Source organism: Emericellopsis atlantica (genome assembly GCF_019669845.1).
Source record: "Emericellopsis atlantica unplaced genomic scaffold F5Z01scaffold_3, whole genome shotgun sequence".
In the NCBI taxonomy this organism is placed as follows: domain Eukaryota; kingdom Fungi; phylum Ascomycota; class Sordariomycetes; order Hypocreales; family Bionectriaceae; genus Emericellopsis; species Emericellopsis atlantica.
In genome coordinates, this window is record NW_025764705.1 from 364,702 (window position 1) to 377,963 (window position 13,262).

The following is a 13,262-nucleotide window of genomic DNA, read 5'->3' on the forward strand; positions in this document are numbered from 1 at the left end:
CACGGACTTGGACCTTTCCACTGCACACTCACTTCGCCTCAGACTCTTTTCTCCGATCTGCTAGGCCTTGACTCACCCAAGGCTGAGTGAGGAACAGCGTCTGGTCTCTGCGCACAGCCACGCAGTGAGCTTGCCCTGATTTTCAACTCAATCTACGCTCACCACGCACACAACTTGAGATGGCCAGCGAAAAATTTTCCATCTCACCTCGACACTCTCCGTTGCTTTGATCTCAAACCTCTACATATCCTCACTTCCTCCCTTTTCTATCGAGCGACACGAATACATTGCGACAACTGCGCTCATTGTTGTTCCTCTGGCTCCCTGTACGCTCAATGATGGGACTGCTCGCTGGCCGCAAGGTCAAGCGTCGTGGATCTCCCGAAGTTGACTTGCTCTTGACTGCCTTCAACATTCCGACGCGTCGGCAGTTGGTGAAGAAGAACGAGGCGAGATCGCAAGGCACTGGAGCGCCATCGGCTGTGGTAGCTTGCCACAACAAACAGACAAACGCGGGACAGCCGCCCTTCGTGGCTAAGCCGCCAAAAGCTGCCATTGCAAAGACGAGTTCAAATTGCACAGCGAAGCATTGCAAGACACCCAAGTGCCAAACTTCATCAGAGTCTGGTCTTGATTCTACATCGAATACGGACAGTGTCGCTTCAGACACTGGCTCCTCGCCTAAGAGACAATCACGCAAGCACAGGAAGAAGACATCGAAACGAACGCAGAGGGGCTCCAAGGCTCGCCAATGTCTGAAGAAGAATGCACAGCACGAGGACGAGGACAATGAAGAGGACGAGGAGCCGGATAGCTCATTTGACTCTGACGTACAGCTATTGCCCACCTCTCGCCGTCCAGAGAGGAAGAGCTCGAACAAAGGCAGACGCGTCGCGAATGTCGTACCGCGCTCGCTCATGAAGACTGATGCAACTGCGCTGCACAACACGCGAACCTCGATGCCCAAGAATGTCAATCATGCCCGCCATGCCAAGCAGTTCTCACCGACACCTCACAGTTCAGACAACAGTGCCTGGATGCCCTGGGCTGTTCCTCATCAGTACTACCCAACGTCTACCTATCTGACCCGATCCCCTGAGAGCGGCTCATCAAAACTGGCCCCGGCCTACCATCAGTGGAACGACATCGGTCTTTCCACAGTTTTGGGTAACTCTGCACTCCATCAAAATCCGCTGCGCCAGTCACCAGCTCAGAATCTGCATCATCAGCAACGCAGTCTTGACGCGGCCCTCGCCGCCCTCGCGGCGCGCCCAGACGACCCGCAGCTCAAAGCACAAGTAAACGTTCTGCAGGGGCAGTTGAATTCCACGCTGGATTAGGCATCTGGTCAGAATCAGCAGCAAGGACAGAAGCCACTTGACGGTGATCATCACGCGAGCGTCCGCAACGACCACGATCCTGCCGTTCTCAAGAGTTCTGCGCCCATCATTGCCGAGCAGTCTGGCAAAAGACCCGAAGACCGGGCTGTACTCCAGGACAAGGGTCTCTTGCACGCTTGTGCTGGGTGTGGATGCATCCGCTCGCGCAAATATCACGAGAAGCATGTGATCGCACCTGGAAAGACCAAGCAGCCCAGCCTCTGCGAGAATTGTCGTGCAAAACTACACAAGACTGGGGTCATCGGAAAGCTCAAGCGACATGTTTGCTTCGGCTGCGGTATCTACCGCTCTCGCTCGTTCAACAATGAACATCCAGGCAGGCCTGAGGACAAACTGCTTGTCAACTACTGCGTTCGGTGCGAGAATGAGATGGGCACGAGCCCGAGCGACAACAGTCACGAAGAGTCTGGAAGCAACACCCCCCAAGACGCTCTCGAGGAATCACATGACGCCGCATCTCGACTGCTAGAGTCACCAGAGCTCAAGCATCGCAGCCCATTGTCAGCCAGTCCCATCCTCGACGGATCCTCTACACCAGCCTATCTCCCAAAGCGAGATCATGGGGCATCTAGACGCAGAGAGGGACGAGAGCCTATTTTGGAGACAGCGTTCAGCAACAGCTACGAGCAGGAGCAGTCACGTTCCCAATACCGGCCACCATTCATGGAGGACGTGACTACGCCACTGCTTGCCCGTCCGAGTAGCACTTTCATTCATAACGAAACGAGCCAAGAGGTATCTTCTCCCTATACTCCCAGCGTCGTCTCCAATGGTACCAGAAATACAAGATTGTCCTCTATACTGAGATGCAAGACCTTTGTACAGGATGGAGGACTGGGCATGGATTCCTCGTCACCCACAAAGTCAACGACCAGTTCGGATTTGTCAGAAGTCGGCAGTGGATCTGTTGCATCGAGCAGCAAGACGGTCAAGTTCAAAAACTTGGTCGGCGTCAGGCGTTCACGATCGCCCTCCGAAAGTGGTTTCGCTTCTAATGAAGAAACAGAGGAGGCCATCAAGCCTGACGACAACACACAGCCCAGCCGCATTGGCACCTACGGATGCAATCCCCTGATGGACGAATGTGGGAGGCCTCTGTCCACGTCTGAGCGCCTGGGCTCTTTCTCCAGCAATGCTTCTCATCCAGAGGCATACGATGAGTATGATGACGGGATGCCCCGGGGCCTCGAGGACCGCTACTCTCAATCGACTCGGGACCATACACGAGGCGCCTTCAGTGGCTATGGTGGTGCTTTCAGCTCGGATGCTGGCTTCAAGACCAAAGCTTGGGATTGGAGTGACATCAACGGTCATTCCTCGCCATGCACGCCCAAGGAACCTCCCGAATGGTACGGAGAACGGTCCCATAGTGTTTCCAACACTGAAGCTGGCGACTCGTTCTCGATGCCGCATTCTCAACGAAGCGACTTCAGCTCCTACTTTAACGACGCAGCGGACAAATACGAGGGGATGCCCAGCAGCCCACCGCCATGTCCTCATGCGGATGGCCCTGTTGATCAGCAGCCCTCGGAGACTGTTCGTAATGACTAGGAGAATTCCGGCCCTCACCACCAGACCAACGATCACTCGAGCCCTCTATCATTTGCCTCTAATTCGGGGGCTTTTGCATTTTTCAGCACCCCAGGAAGTTCCGCTAGAGGAGCGTCGGACTTTTACTCTTCCACGACGAAGCAGCACGCGTCACACTTCCACTCTGCTGCGCATGACACCATCTACGATTCAGAGCCCATCATTGAGGAGGCAGACTCCACTACCAGCTCTCCTGTCAGGAAACCCCTTTTGCTCGGTAAGGACCAGTTCTCGCCTGACTCTCAAGTGAATGTAACTAACACTTCCAGAATACGGACTTGACGCTATCCCCGTCCTAGATCTGGACGGCAAGACCATCGTCAACGAGAGCCCCGAGTCTGAGGACACCAGCTCTGACGAAGACTCTGGCCGTGACTTTGATGTTCCGTGTCTGCTGTCAACATTGGTCACGGACAAGAGCACTTGCTGAGCCGCCACCATGGCTGTAACAACAACATGACCGACTACGACACACGAACACGAAATCATCGCGTCAACAACCAGGCACTGTACTTGCCCACTACTACACATGTACCCTGCTTTTACCGAGCGCTTTACCATCACCTTGTTACATCGATACGCACCAACCAACCCCTGTTTGGGAGGGAGGCAGCAACAGAGCCGCACCCCCCCTTTTTACACTTGTCATATCTGTTACTGGACTGCAAAGGCTATATCACCTCGTCAACTCTTGTGGAGCTACTTTTTTACTTTGGTTTCTTTCTTTCCTTTCTTGATTTCTTCTTTTTCTCTTCCATCCTCCTTGTTTACGAGGACTGAAGAGTCTGCGCTTTTGTCTACTTCTCTTGGCTCGATACGAGACACACACAAAAAAGAAAATGTTCCCCTGATCTTGGCTTAGCCGGGAGACACTGGGAAGATTAGAGTTGGACAAACAAAACGAACGCTAGACTGAGAGCGGAGAGCAGGCAGATATACACCTTGCATCTTCACTAGAGCAACCAACAATTGGGGGGACACGCACGATACATGAAGCGATGGGCAGTCCTTTCGTCTCTGTCTTTGGTGGAAGAATGGAGAGGCCACTAGATGGCCAGAAGCTACTGTGTTTGTTTCTGTTTGTTTCTGTCCTTTTTTTCCTTTCGGTCCCGTGTCTGCAGGAAGACTTGGTATGGCACCAACGGCTAAAAGTAGTCATTGCTCTCCGTGTTCATTCGAGTATTTCTCGATACCAAAAGAAAAGCCACTTGTCAAGATGATTGTTTTCAGTCCTCTACATGTCTATTGATATCAAAGTGTATGTATATGATGTGCCACTTCACTGTGGCCAACCCCCAAAGTTACTCGACGCGGGCGGCGCGCTGGCCGGGGACTCGTTTCTCGACAAACGCCCAAACTGCTGCTGCTGCTGCTGCTGCTGCTGCGTCGCCTTACTCCGCAGGAACGCAATAGCCTCTTGTCGTTTCATTTCAAAGGCCCGACTCCTCTCCCGCTCCCGCTCAATGTTCTGCTCTCGTCTGGCGAGATCCTCGTTGGCGCTCGTCCAGAGCCGCTTGCTCTCCAGGTCGTCGCGCACACGCTTCTCGACTTTGGGATAGGCCACGTCGAGCTTCTCGGCGATATCGGGCGGGGCCATGACGGGGGGCTTGGTCGCGTCCTGACGGGCGTGAGACGATCCGCCCCAGAAACAACGGAAAGACAACACGGTCTGGGCCTTGGCTTCGGGCGAACCCCATATGCCAAGACTGTCGCCGTCCTGTAGCTGCATCCAGTTCCTCGCTGGTCCGCGTGGGTTCTTTGGATCGTCCGATGGGAGCAAGTGTCCGTTGACGTGGATGCCGAGTGTTGCCTTTGTGGAGATCCAAAAAGTGTAGGCGTCCTCGTCGCCCGTTGACGGCGGCTGTACCCATGGGTAGGGGTTCCTCGTCGTGTGATGTTTGTGTGGATCGTATCCTTCTTTCCAGAGCACAATCTTGAACGCGAATTTGGGAACCCGCGACTCGGTCAGGGGTTGGAATACTTGGATGTTGTCGTCGTGCCGACCAAACGAGGTAAAGGGGGTCATGATGGGAAACGAGATGCCGCCCACATACGAGTTGGCCTGTGACTCGATGAGCCCTATGGCACGCTGGTTGTGCTCGTCTGGCAAGGGAACGACCAGCTGCTGGCCCGGCGGCTGCGTGTCCGGCAGATGTGGCTCCGAGGGCACGGCAGTAGGCGGGAAGTACTGGGGGTTGCCACTGGCCCTGCGCTCATCACGCTTCAGAGCACCGATGTGTGTCTGTGCTAAGCTCTGTGGTGATGGCGATAGCGGTCCGTTGGTCGTCGCTGTCGAGGGGAAGTACTGCATCGCAAGCCACCATAGAGGCGACTTGCCGGGTGATATCTCCTCGCCTCGCTGTCTAGCCGCTTCCTTGAAAGCAGCAAATTGAAGGTGTGTCATCTCGGGATAGTCAAGATGCCACGTCGACCTGTCTTTGGTCCACCATTCAGTCTTGGTCACAGCCCGGTCGATTTGACGGCCTGATTGCAGTCTGCTTATCTGCGGCACACAAGCGAGCAGTTCAGCCTCGCTGAAACTATCCTCCAGAAGGCCCTCGATATTGCCCTCGGACTTGAGTCGTTTCATGAGCGGCTTGTCCAAGGATACATGCTCGCTGTCCATGCTATCATTGGCTTCCTGGGATGGAGGTTTCCGCTTGCTGCCGATAAAGTCCAGGGATTGAAAGTGAGACACATTCGTCTCCAGCTTGGCCGTCTCGTGCCCGTTTAGGCTCTGGGAGGCGACAAACTCGACCAGACTCTGCAGTTGATCAGCCGACTGGTTTTGCCCGACAGAGCCCGCGACTTGGCGGTCGTCGCGTTGATATGTCCGGGTCGCCGCAGGTGTCCCTGAGGCTCCATGGTCGTAGCCGCTGTCATTGTACGAGTTGAACGCCTCGTCATCGCGCTGACTCACGGGCAGGTTCAAAAAGTCATCTGGTATGACACCAGAACTTCCAACGGCGGACACACCGACCTCGCCAAACAAACGGCGTGGTTGGCCTAGCCCTGCGTTTTCCTTTTCGGACTCCTCGCCCCCGGAATCGCTGACCCGCTCCTCTTCTCGCCAATCTTGCTGAGGCGGCTGCTGCTGCTGCTGCTGCGAATACGTGGCCAAGTCCTCATCGTCTGTAATCTCGTCGTACGATTGAGACGCATCTATGATGGAGCCGTCGCCGCCCAGCCACGCGTGTGTGTCGAGCTCCAACACCGTCGCGCGGTTCTCAGGCCGTCTCTGCAGCATACGCGACAAGAAGTCGATGCCGCGCTCCGACACCCCTTCCCTCTGCAGGGGGACAGTGTTCAGCCGCGTAGTCATGATCTTATGCAATAGCTCCGAGTAGCTGACGCCGTTCTGCACGGGATACGGTGGCGATTTGGTCAGTACGAAGAACAAGACGCCCCCCAAGGACCAAATGTCCACGGCGTGGTTGTAACGCTGGCCGGGCATCCGGCGAACCTTAGTGCCACGGATCCGGAAGCCATTGTCATCATACTCTGCGTACTCGGTGTAGACCTCGGGGGCGCAGTACAGCAGGGTGCCACAAAACGTCCGCAGGCCGGTCTGCTCGCCTTCCACCATCTTGGAGAGGCCAAAGTCGGTCAGCTTGACGTCTAGGGGGTCGAGGCTGTTGAGGAGGATATTGTCCGGCTTGACATCGCGGTGGGTAATGTTGTTCTTGTGCAGGTACTCGAGGGCGCCGAGCAGCTGCTTCGCTATTGTCTGCGCCATGTCTTCGGAAAAGGGCCCGTTGGCTTGGTCGGCAAGGTACTTGCCCAGGTCGCCACCGGGCACGTACTCCATGATGATGATCAGGAGTCGGTCGTCCCAGTCAAAGTTCTCAATGTATCGTACAATATTCGGCTGTTTGCACAGATCAGTGAGTGACGACGCAAGGTGGGCACGCAAACAGGAAGGGGACACTAACATGCTGAATTCTCTTCATGATATTCATCTCATTCTCCACCTTCTGATCCAACACGCCGTCTTTGATGAAACGCCTCTTCTCTAGCTCTTTGGCGGCGTACGGAATGCCGTTGTACTTGGACGTGACCTTGTAGACAATGGCAAAGGCCCCCTTGCCTATTTTCCCAATCTTGTTGTACGTGCCAGACCCAGTCCACTCCCTGCGCATCGGATTCTGAATCTCCCTCCGCTTGGACGGAGACCTTGTCGCCACATCGGCAGCCTGCGCTCGCGGGTGCGCGCGAGGATTGGAGGCAGGCCTGGGAGGTCCCTTGAAGATGTCTGGGGGTCCGTCCGCCGGTGGCGCAGGCCGGGGCGCCGGAACGGGAACTGCAGCAGCACCTCCGTCCTCTTGGAGTCCATGCCGCGTAAAGTGCTCGGCCACCTTGTCGGTGTAGGCCTGGTCGTACTCGTCGTCGCGTCGGGGGATGCGCACCCGAAAGGTCAGGTCGGAGACCGTGTTGTGCAGGTAGATCATGATGATGGTACCTGAGCTCAGGACCCATCGCGTCACGGGCGGTCCTCCATTCTTAGGTCGAGAGGTGAGAAGGTGACGGTCGACAAAGGTCCCGTTGGTGGACTGGTCCTCGATCATGACGTTTCCGTATTCGTTTACGTAGATGCGAAAGTGCACATTGCTGACACGTTTCAAGGGATCGTTGGCGAAGACGAGGTCGCATCGGGCCGGGTTCCTGCCAAAGGCAAATCCAGCAAGGGGGTTCTTGACCTGGGCAGACAGACGGAGTATGATGGCGTAATTGCCATGGTTGGCGGGCGCTGACTCAAAACGACTGGCATGGTCCTCGAGCTCGTAGTCTGGCTCGACGCCGTCCGCCTCGTCCTTACCGATGATGTACGGCGAGTCCTCCTGAGCCAAGCGCGCGACCTCTTCTTTGGCCGAGTCCGAGTGCGGGTACAGCACGCATATTATGTCCGACACATCCTCGTCTGAGAAACCCGAGTTCTGCTTGCCTACACGGCGGGGATCGAGGACATTTTGGGTTGCTGGTACGTGGTGATCAGCCTGGGAAGCTCCGTCGCGTTGGGAGAGGGTGGGAGGTTAGTTACCTTGCGTGGGCTCTTCGCCGTCCATTGGGAGAAGAAGCCCGTTCCGACTTCTGGGGCTCGACCGGGCAGCGCAATGATAGAGTCGCACCAGGATCCGCCTAGTGCTTCGGTGCGGTCAAGTGTTCGCGGGTCGTTCGTGCCACCGTTGGGGCGTAAAGTAGACGTCTAGTTGTTGCAATATCAGGTCGCTGTTCGCTCGGATTCGCATGGAGGTCGAGGCATAGATTCGCTTGGTGGTTGGCAGGGTGATTGAGGACAGAAGATGGATGCAGCATACGTAGAAGAATGACGAATACAACAAGCGCGAACGCGTGAGCAGATCCGAGTCCTGTCCGAGGAGGTATGCTCGACTAGGGGAGCAGGGGAAAGGAAAAACAAAGAATAACAGAATTGATTGGACGAGCTTGCAATGACAGGCAGGCCAACGGGCTGGACTGTGGTGAATGGATGGATTGGTGGTGGATGGAAGTGGGTGGGTGATAGGGTCACGACAGCTGCTGCTGCGGCTTTGGGTACTTTGGCGGGGGTTGGACGGCAGCCTGCCGTCCAGCAGTCCAAGTCTCTAGGTACTCAGGTACTACTTGAACGCCTCTGCATTCTTCAACAATGAACCAATACGTTTATGCTGGCTGCACTGGTACTCTACAATGTTATAATGCCCGTATCCCTCGCCCCAAGCCAAGTGAGCCAAGGCAGACTAGAGATCTCGCGTCCCAGTCCCCGCCTCACGTGGCGTAGTCACTCGTCGCCATCCTGTGCGAACGACAAGAGGAACTAAGTAGCACATCATTCACCGCGTGACTCAGATACGTGACTTTGATATTTGTTTGACAGATATATCCAGCTAGCACATCCCGGCTCGTCCTAGTTGTTGATGCATGACATGAGAGAAACCATACCCATGGTGGAAATGTAGTGACACCCGTCCTGTCCGTTATTGTTGCCTGTGCCTCTTGAATGCATACAAGTGAAAAAAGTCTGCAAGAAGGATGAAAAAGAAAAATCACACAGCATGGCTGTGGTTGTAAAACGCCTATATGTTTGCTTGCGGGGCACACGCATAGTATGCTTCGTCGTCGTCGTCGTCGAGTTCTTTCTGTTCTTGGAGCCGGAATTTAAAGACGCACCAATATCCATGCACGGTAGAATCCGGCCTGCTTCTGTCCTTTCTTTGCACAATGCCGCCGCAAATCCTGTCCTTGTTGGTTGTACCATGCGCACGCGCGCTTCTAGAACGCCTGTCCTTGGTAATGGGGGTGGACGTTTGGTTGTCCAGGCGACGGAGCTCCGTACTGTCCCGGTGGTGGCATGTGGCGAGTATCAGTGGGCGGGACACCCGGTTGCAGAGGCCGCGAGAAGCTGTTGGGCTGGCCAGGAGGACCGCCCGGACCAGGACTGGGGGCAGCACCTCTGTTGCCATAAGGATGAGGCCCCCCCGGGCCTGGGGATCCCGGGGGCGCTTGCCAATTCATGTTGCGCTGCTGAGGCTGGTCGGGCCTCATACCCCCCCGGCCAGATGGAGGCGCAGGTGAGTTCCTACCAGCCGTGCCTGGACGTGAACCGCCCGGAGAGTATGGACGCTGAGGCTGGGCAAAAAGAGCAGGCGGCCCTTGGTGAGGGGGCGCGAAGCCCCGCGGTCCGTGAGCAGGGCCAGGCCCAGCACCAGGTGGTCCGTAGCCGCCATCTGGGAAGCCATAGTCAGACCGAGCGGCGCCGGGCTCATGGTTACTGCCCGTAGACCGCATCGTGCCGGCACGAGACCGCGCCTCATCCGGGTAGCCACCATCGTCCTGGTAAGGGTTGGAGCCAGCCGGGGCGTAGCTGTCGGCATAGTCCATGGGAGTCGGGGGGCCACGGCGTGGATCGGGTCCAGGCCCGTCCGCGAACCCGTAGCCTGGGCCAGGCGCGCCACGGCTAGGAGGCGGACGCCCATACTGATCGCGTGGCGGGCCACGCTCCGTTGTGTACGACTCGATGATCTCGTCGGCGGTGGTGCTCCCGTGCTTATTCAAGCTTGCGGATCTCTCCGGAAGCACCATCCGCTGGGCGTGGCCTGGAGGCCCATAACCACCGCGGCCGCCTTGGCCTGGAGGAGGCCCGCCTCGGCCGCGGCCAAAGTAGTCGGAAGGGGGGCCATTCTGTGGTGGTCGCATGTTGGGCGGCGGACGCCCACGGCCTGGTGGGGGCTGGCCTGGTGCACCCTGAGGGGCGCCCTGAGGTGGTGGGCGAGGCGATCGAGGCGCGCCGGCGACGCCCATCTGGCTCCCGGGGGTACCTGGCTGCCCTGGCGGGTAAGGCGAACGGCGACCGTCTGACGTACTCGGTCGAGATGAGTTGGGCCCAGCGCCATAGGGACTCGGCGGGCCATACGGGGACTCTGATCGGTTCGGCGGAAGGTTGAGCGGCGCTGGCATGTGCGACGGGTTTTGACCTGGAGGTCTCAGAGCTTCACGAGAACGGTTGTCGTTAGCAGATGCTCCCATGGGGTTGGCGTGGTGATGTACCGAAGGCCCTGCAATGGCTCCATCCTCCATCGCCCTCCTATCCTGTGGCATTCCAGTGTTCTGGTCGTTGACCTCGAGTCCGCCGGCCTTGGCCAGTTGCGCGAGCGTGGTGGCAGAGAGGCGGCTGTTAGCCCTACGCAGTTCCGGTGAGTGGTAGGCCCTGCTGATAGGACGGCCCTGGTGCTGCTTGGCTCCGAATTCAGGGGGTCGCGAGACAGGCTCGGGTGTGTTCAGGCTACGCATGTTGCTCAGGTCGCGCACCGGCGGCGTGCCGTGGTGGTTGTCGTAGGGATTGGCGCCTGGCGAGCTTGGGTCCGAATTGTTGCGCACATGGCCACGTGCCATTTGCTCCTGACCGGGATTAGGTGCGCCGGGTGTGCCATGTCCAGGTGGAGCGTTGGGACCGTTGAGAGAGAAGGATCGCGAGCCCCTGACCTGCTCACCTGCAAAGCCCACCTTGGGCCTGCCGGTATCTTGACCAAACGACACCTTGTTACCACTGCTCCGGCTTGCACTGCGCGAGTGAGACTTGGGTGACCTGGTGCCATCCTCAATAGCGTTCATGCGCGTGCCTGTAGCCTCCTTGAGGCGCCTTCGCCACTCCTGCTCGGTCCAAGTACCGCTGGAGCCTTCGTTGATCAGGTTGGTCACATCCAAGGGTTCCAGGTACCCGTAGCGCTTGTGCTTGGGCATGGCGAACATGAGGGATCTCGAATCAAGAATGCTGGCGACGAGCTTTCCGGGACGACCGTACAAGGCAAACGTGTCCCAGGTCGGGAACAGGAAACGCAGGAGCATCTCAAAGCCACTGACCATGGGACGCACCTCGGGCATGATGAAGACGAAGCCCTCGGACGAGGTGGGGGGTTCCGTGTGGACAGTCACATTGCCTTCAATCTTCAGCAGGGTGGATGCGTCGATGAGCGCCTTTGCTTGAGGGTAGATGGCATATGCCGAGTAGGCGTCGGTGATGGTCGCAATGGGCTGCAATTTCTTCTGCTTCTTGCCGTCGGCCTTTTGGTCGTAGAATTTGATGTCACCTTTGAGATTGGGTATGTGAGAACGATCGTACGGCGATCGTTTCCGCATCTCCTTCTGCTGCTTGGCGTACTCCTTCTCGTTGGGAGGCGTAATCACGCACCAGCAGCGTCTCCAGGGGACGCCGGCACCAAAGCGGACTCGCACCCACTCCTCTGTGTTGAAGCGGGAGCGCTCCATGATCACGTTGATGTTGTTCACAGACCTGGCTTTGCCTGCGATCAGAGCGCCGGTGTACGCCTCCTGCAAGGTGTTGTGTTCATAGATGGCGAGGCGGATGGCTGCTGTCCACTGCACAAGAGAGTGGTGCGAGTTGAAGTGCAGCAAGTAGCGATTACGACCGGCCGTGGAGACACTGAGGATGTTCTGGAGAGGCTGTTCGTCGGTAGAGCGCGTGGGCAGCGACTCGATCTGACACCGTGGTCAGTTTGGCTGGCAATGGCCGGATCGCAGGGCATGACCTACCATTTTGACGGAAGCGTCTGTCAGATTGAGAAACTTGGGGAGCACCTCCCCGTCCTCGCCCGCGGCGTCAAGCTCAGCAGCGTCCCATAGCGAGAGGACGGTGCCCACGAGTTGCGCGAAGCATTCGGTCCATGTCCGATCGGGATTGGGTTTGCCCTCTGTGGTGAAGCCAGTGTCAGCGCGGAACTCTCACGCAATGGAGGGGCAAGGTGGCATCCGTGGCTGCTGTGGAAGCCGACTTGGCAACTTACGGCTGTTTTGATCGTCCAGCTTGAGGAAATAACCCTCATGGTAGAGCTTGTTGGAATGGCTGTTTAAGAACGAGAAGACGGGCTGAAGCTCTGGGATGGTATCTTCGTTGACGTCCATCTTGGGCGGTGACCAGGCGTGTACGATGGAGAGCGGTCGAGAGTTGGAGCGCTTGTGACGATGTACGCTATTACCTGGAGAGGATGCTTTGTTTAGAGGGGACCCCTGCCCGTGATAGTCCCCATCCGTCGGCGGCGTTAAAGGGCGGGAGGGAACACGCTGGTGCCCACGTTGCTGAACAAAGGTGTCTTTCTTCGCGGCGGCGACACTGTCCTCGCTGGTAAGAGGGGAGTCGTTTGGGGGAGAGGAAGATGGTGACGGCGCTTTTGACCCGGCCGAAAACTGGGACATGAACGAGAGGACTGTACACGAGAGGTAGTCAGCAAATGATGTGGTAAATTCAGCAATAATGTTGCGTGGAATGGCCTGGGATGAGTCTGGCTGGCCGCGATCCAACTCCTGGCGGGAGGGGGCGTCCAGGCGTCCAGGTGTGCAGGTGTGCCGTCGTGCAGTGGTGGTACGGTGGTCCCTAAGCCTGGATGGACGCTAGAAGGTCCAGAGGCGGGGCGGGGACTGGACTAGAGGGGGTCCAGTCACGGAGGCGCCTGGAGGGTACGTGTTGCTTCAGGAATCAGGGCCAAGACAGTCTGGTCCCTCTATTTTCCTCGGGGTTGCGGTGAGCCCTGAGTCCACTGACACTGGCCTGGCAGCGCTTGGTGTGGGCCCCGCTCATTCGTTGGGCGACGCAACCACTGGAAATGCCCAGGTCCGGCCAACCGGGTTGGGCGGCATCACCGCCTGAGAATGCCCAGCTGCCCAGAGCCTGGCAAATGTCGCGCGCGCGTGTCCAATCCAGTCCCCTGCCTGGCACATCAGTTGGCGCGCAGCCTTTGGCGGGCTTACACGTCAGTGATTGAC

General features: G+C 57.4%; 3 protein-coding genes across 3 annotated transcripts; 1 reads left to right on the forward strand and 2 right to left on the reverse strand.

Moving 5' to 3' along the window:
• Window positions 1–338: 338 nt before the first annotated feature.
• F5Z01DRAFT_692827 (uncharacterized protein) lies at window positions 339–3,724 on the forward strand (the record flags this gene model as incomplete). Its single annotated transcript, XM_046266197.1, has 4 exons — window positions 339–1,298; window positions 1,341–2,936; window positions 2,976–3,207; window positions 3,260–3,724. The coding sequence occupies 4 exons, from the start codon at window positions 339–341 to the stop codon at window positions 3,418–3,420; spliced, it is 2,949 nt and encodes a 982-aa protein (XP_046121869.1). The 3' UTR covers window positions 3,421–3,724.
• Window positions 3,725–4,269: 545 nt separating this feature from the next.
• F5Z01DRAFT_615550 (uncharacterized protein) lies at window positions 4,270–8,053 on the reverse strand (the record flags this gene model as incomplete). Its single annotated transcript, XM_046260869.1, has 3 exons — window positions 4,270–6,858; window positions 6,923–7,965; window positions 8,029–8,053. 3 exons carry the CDS (start codon window positions 8,051–8,053, stop codon window positions 4,270–4,272), a joined length of 3,657 nt encoding a protein of 1,218 aa, XP_046121870.1.
• Window positions 8,054–9,257: 1,204 nt separating this feature from the next.
• Window positions 9,258–12,695, reverse strand: F5Z01DRAFT_679289 (PH domain-containing protein; the record flags this gene model as incomplete). Its single annotated transcript, XM_046265507.1, has 4 exons — window positions 9,258–10,312; window positions 10,337–11,981; window positions 12,036–12,193; window positions 12,287–12,695. The coding sequence occupies 4 exons, from the start codon at window positions 12,693–12,695 to the stop codon at window positions 9,258–9,260; spliced, it is 3,267 nt and encodes a 1,088-aa protein (XP_046121871.1).
• Window positions 12,696–13,262: the final 567 nt, after the last annotated feature.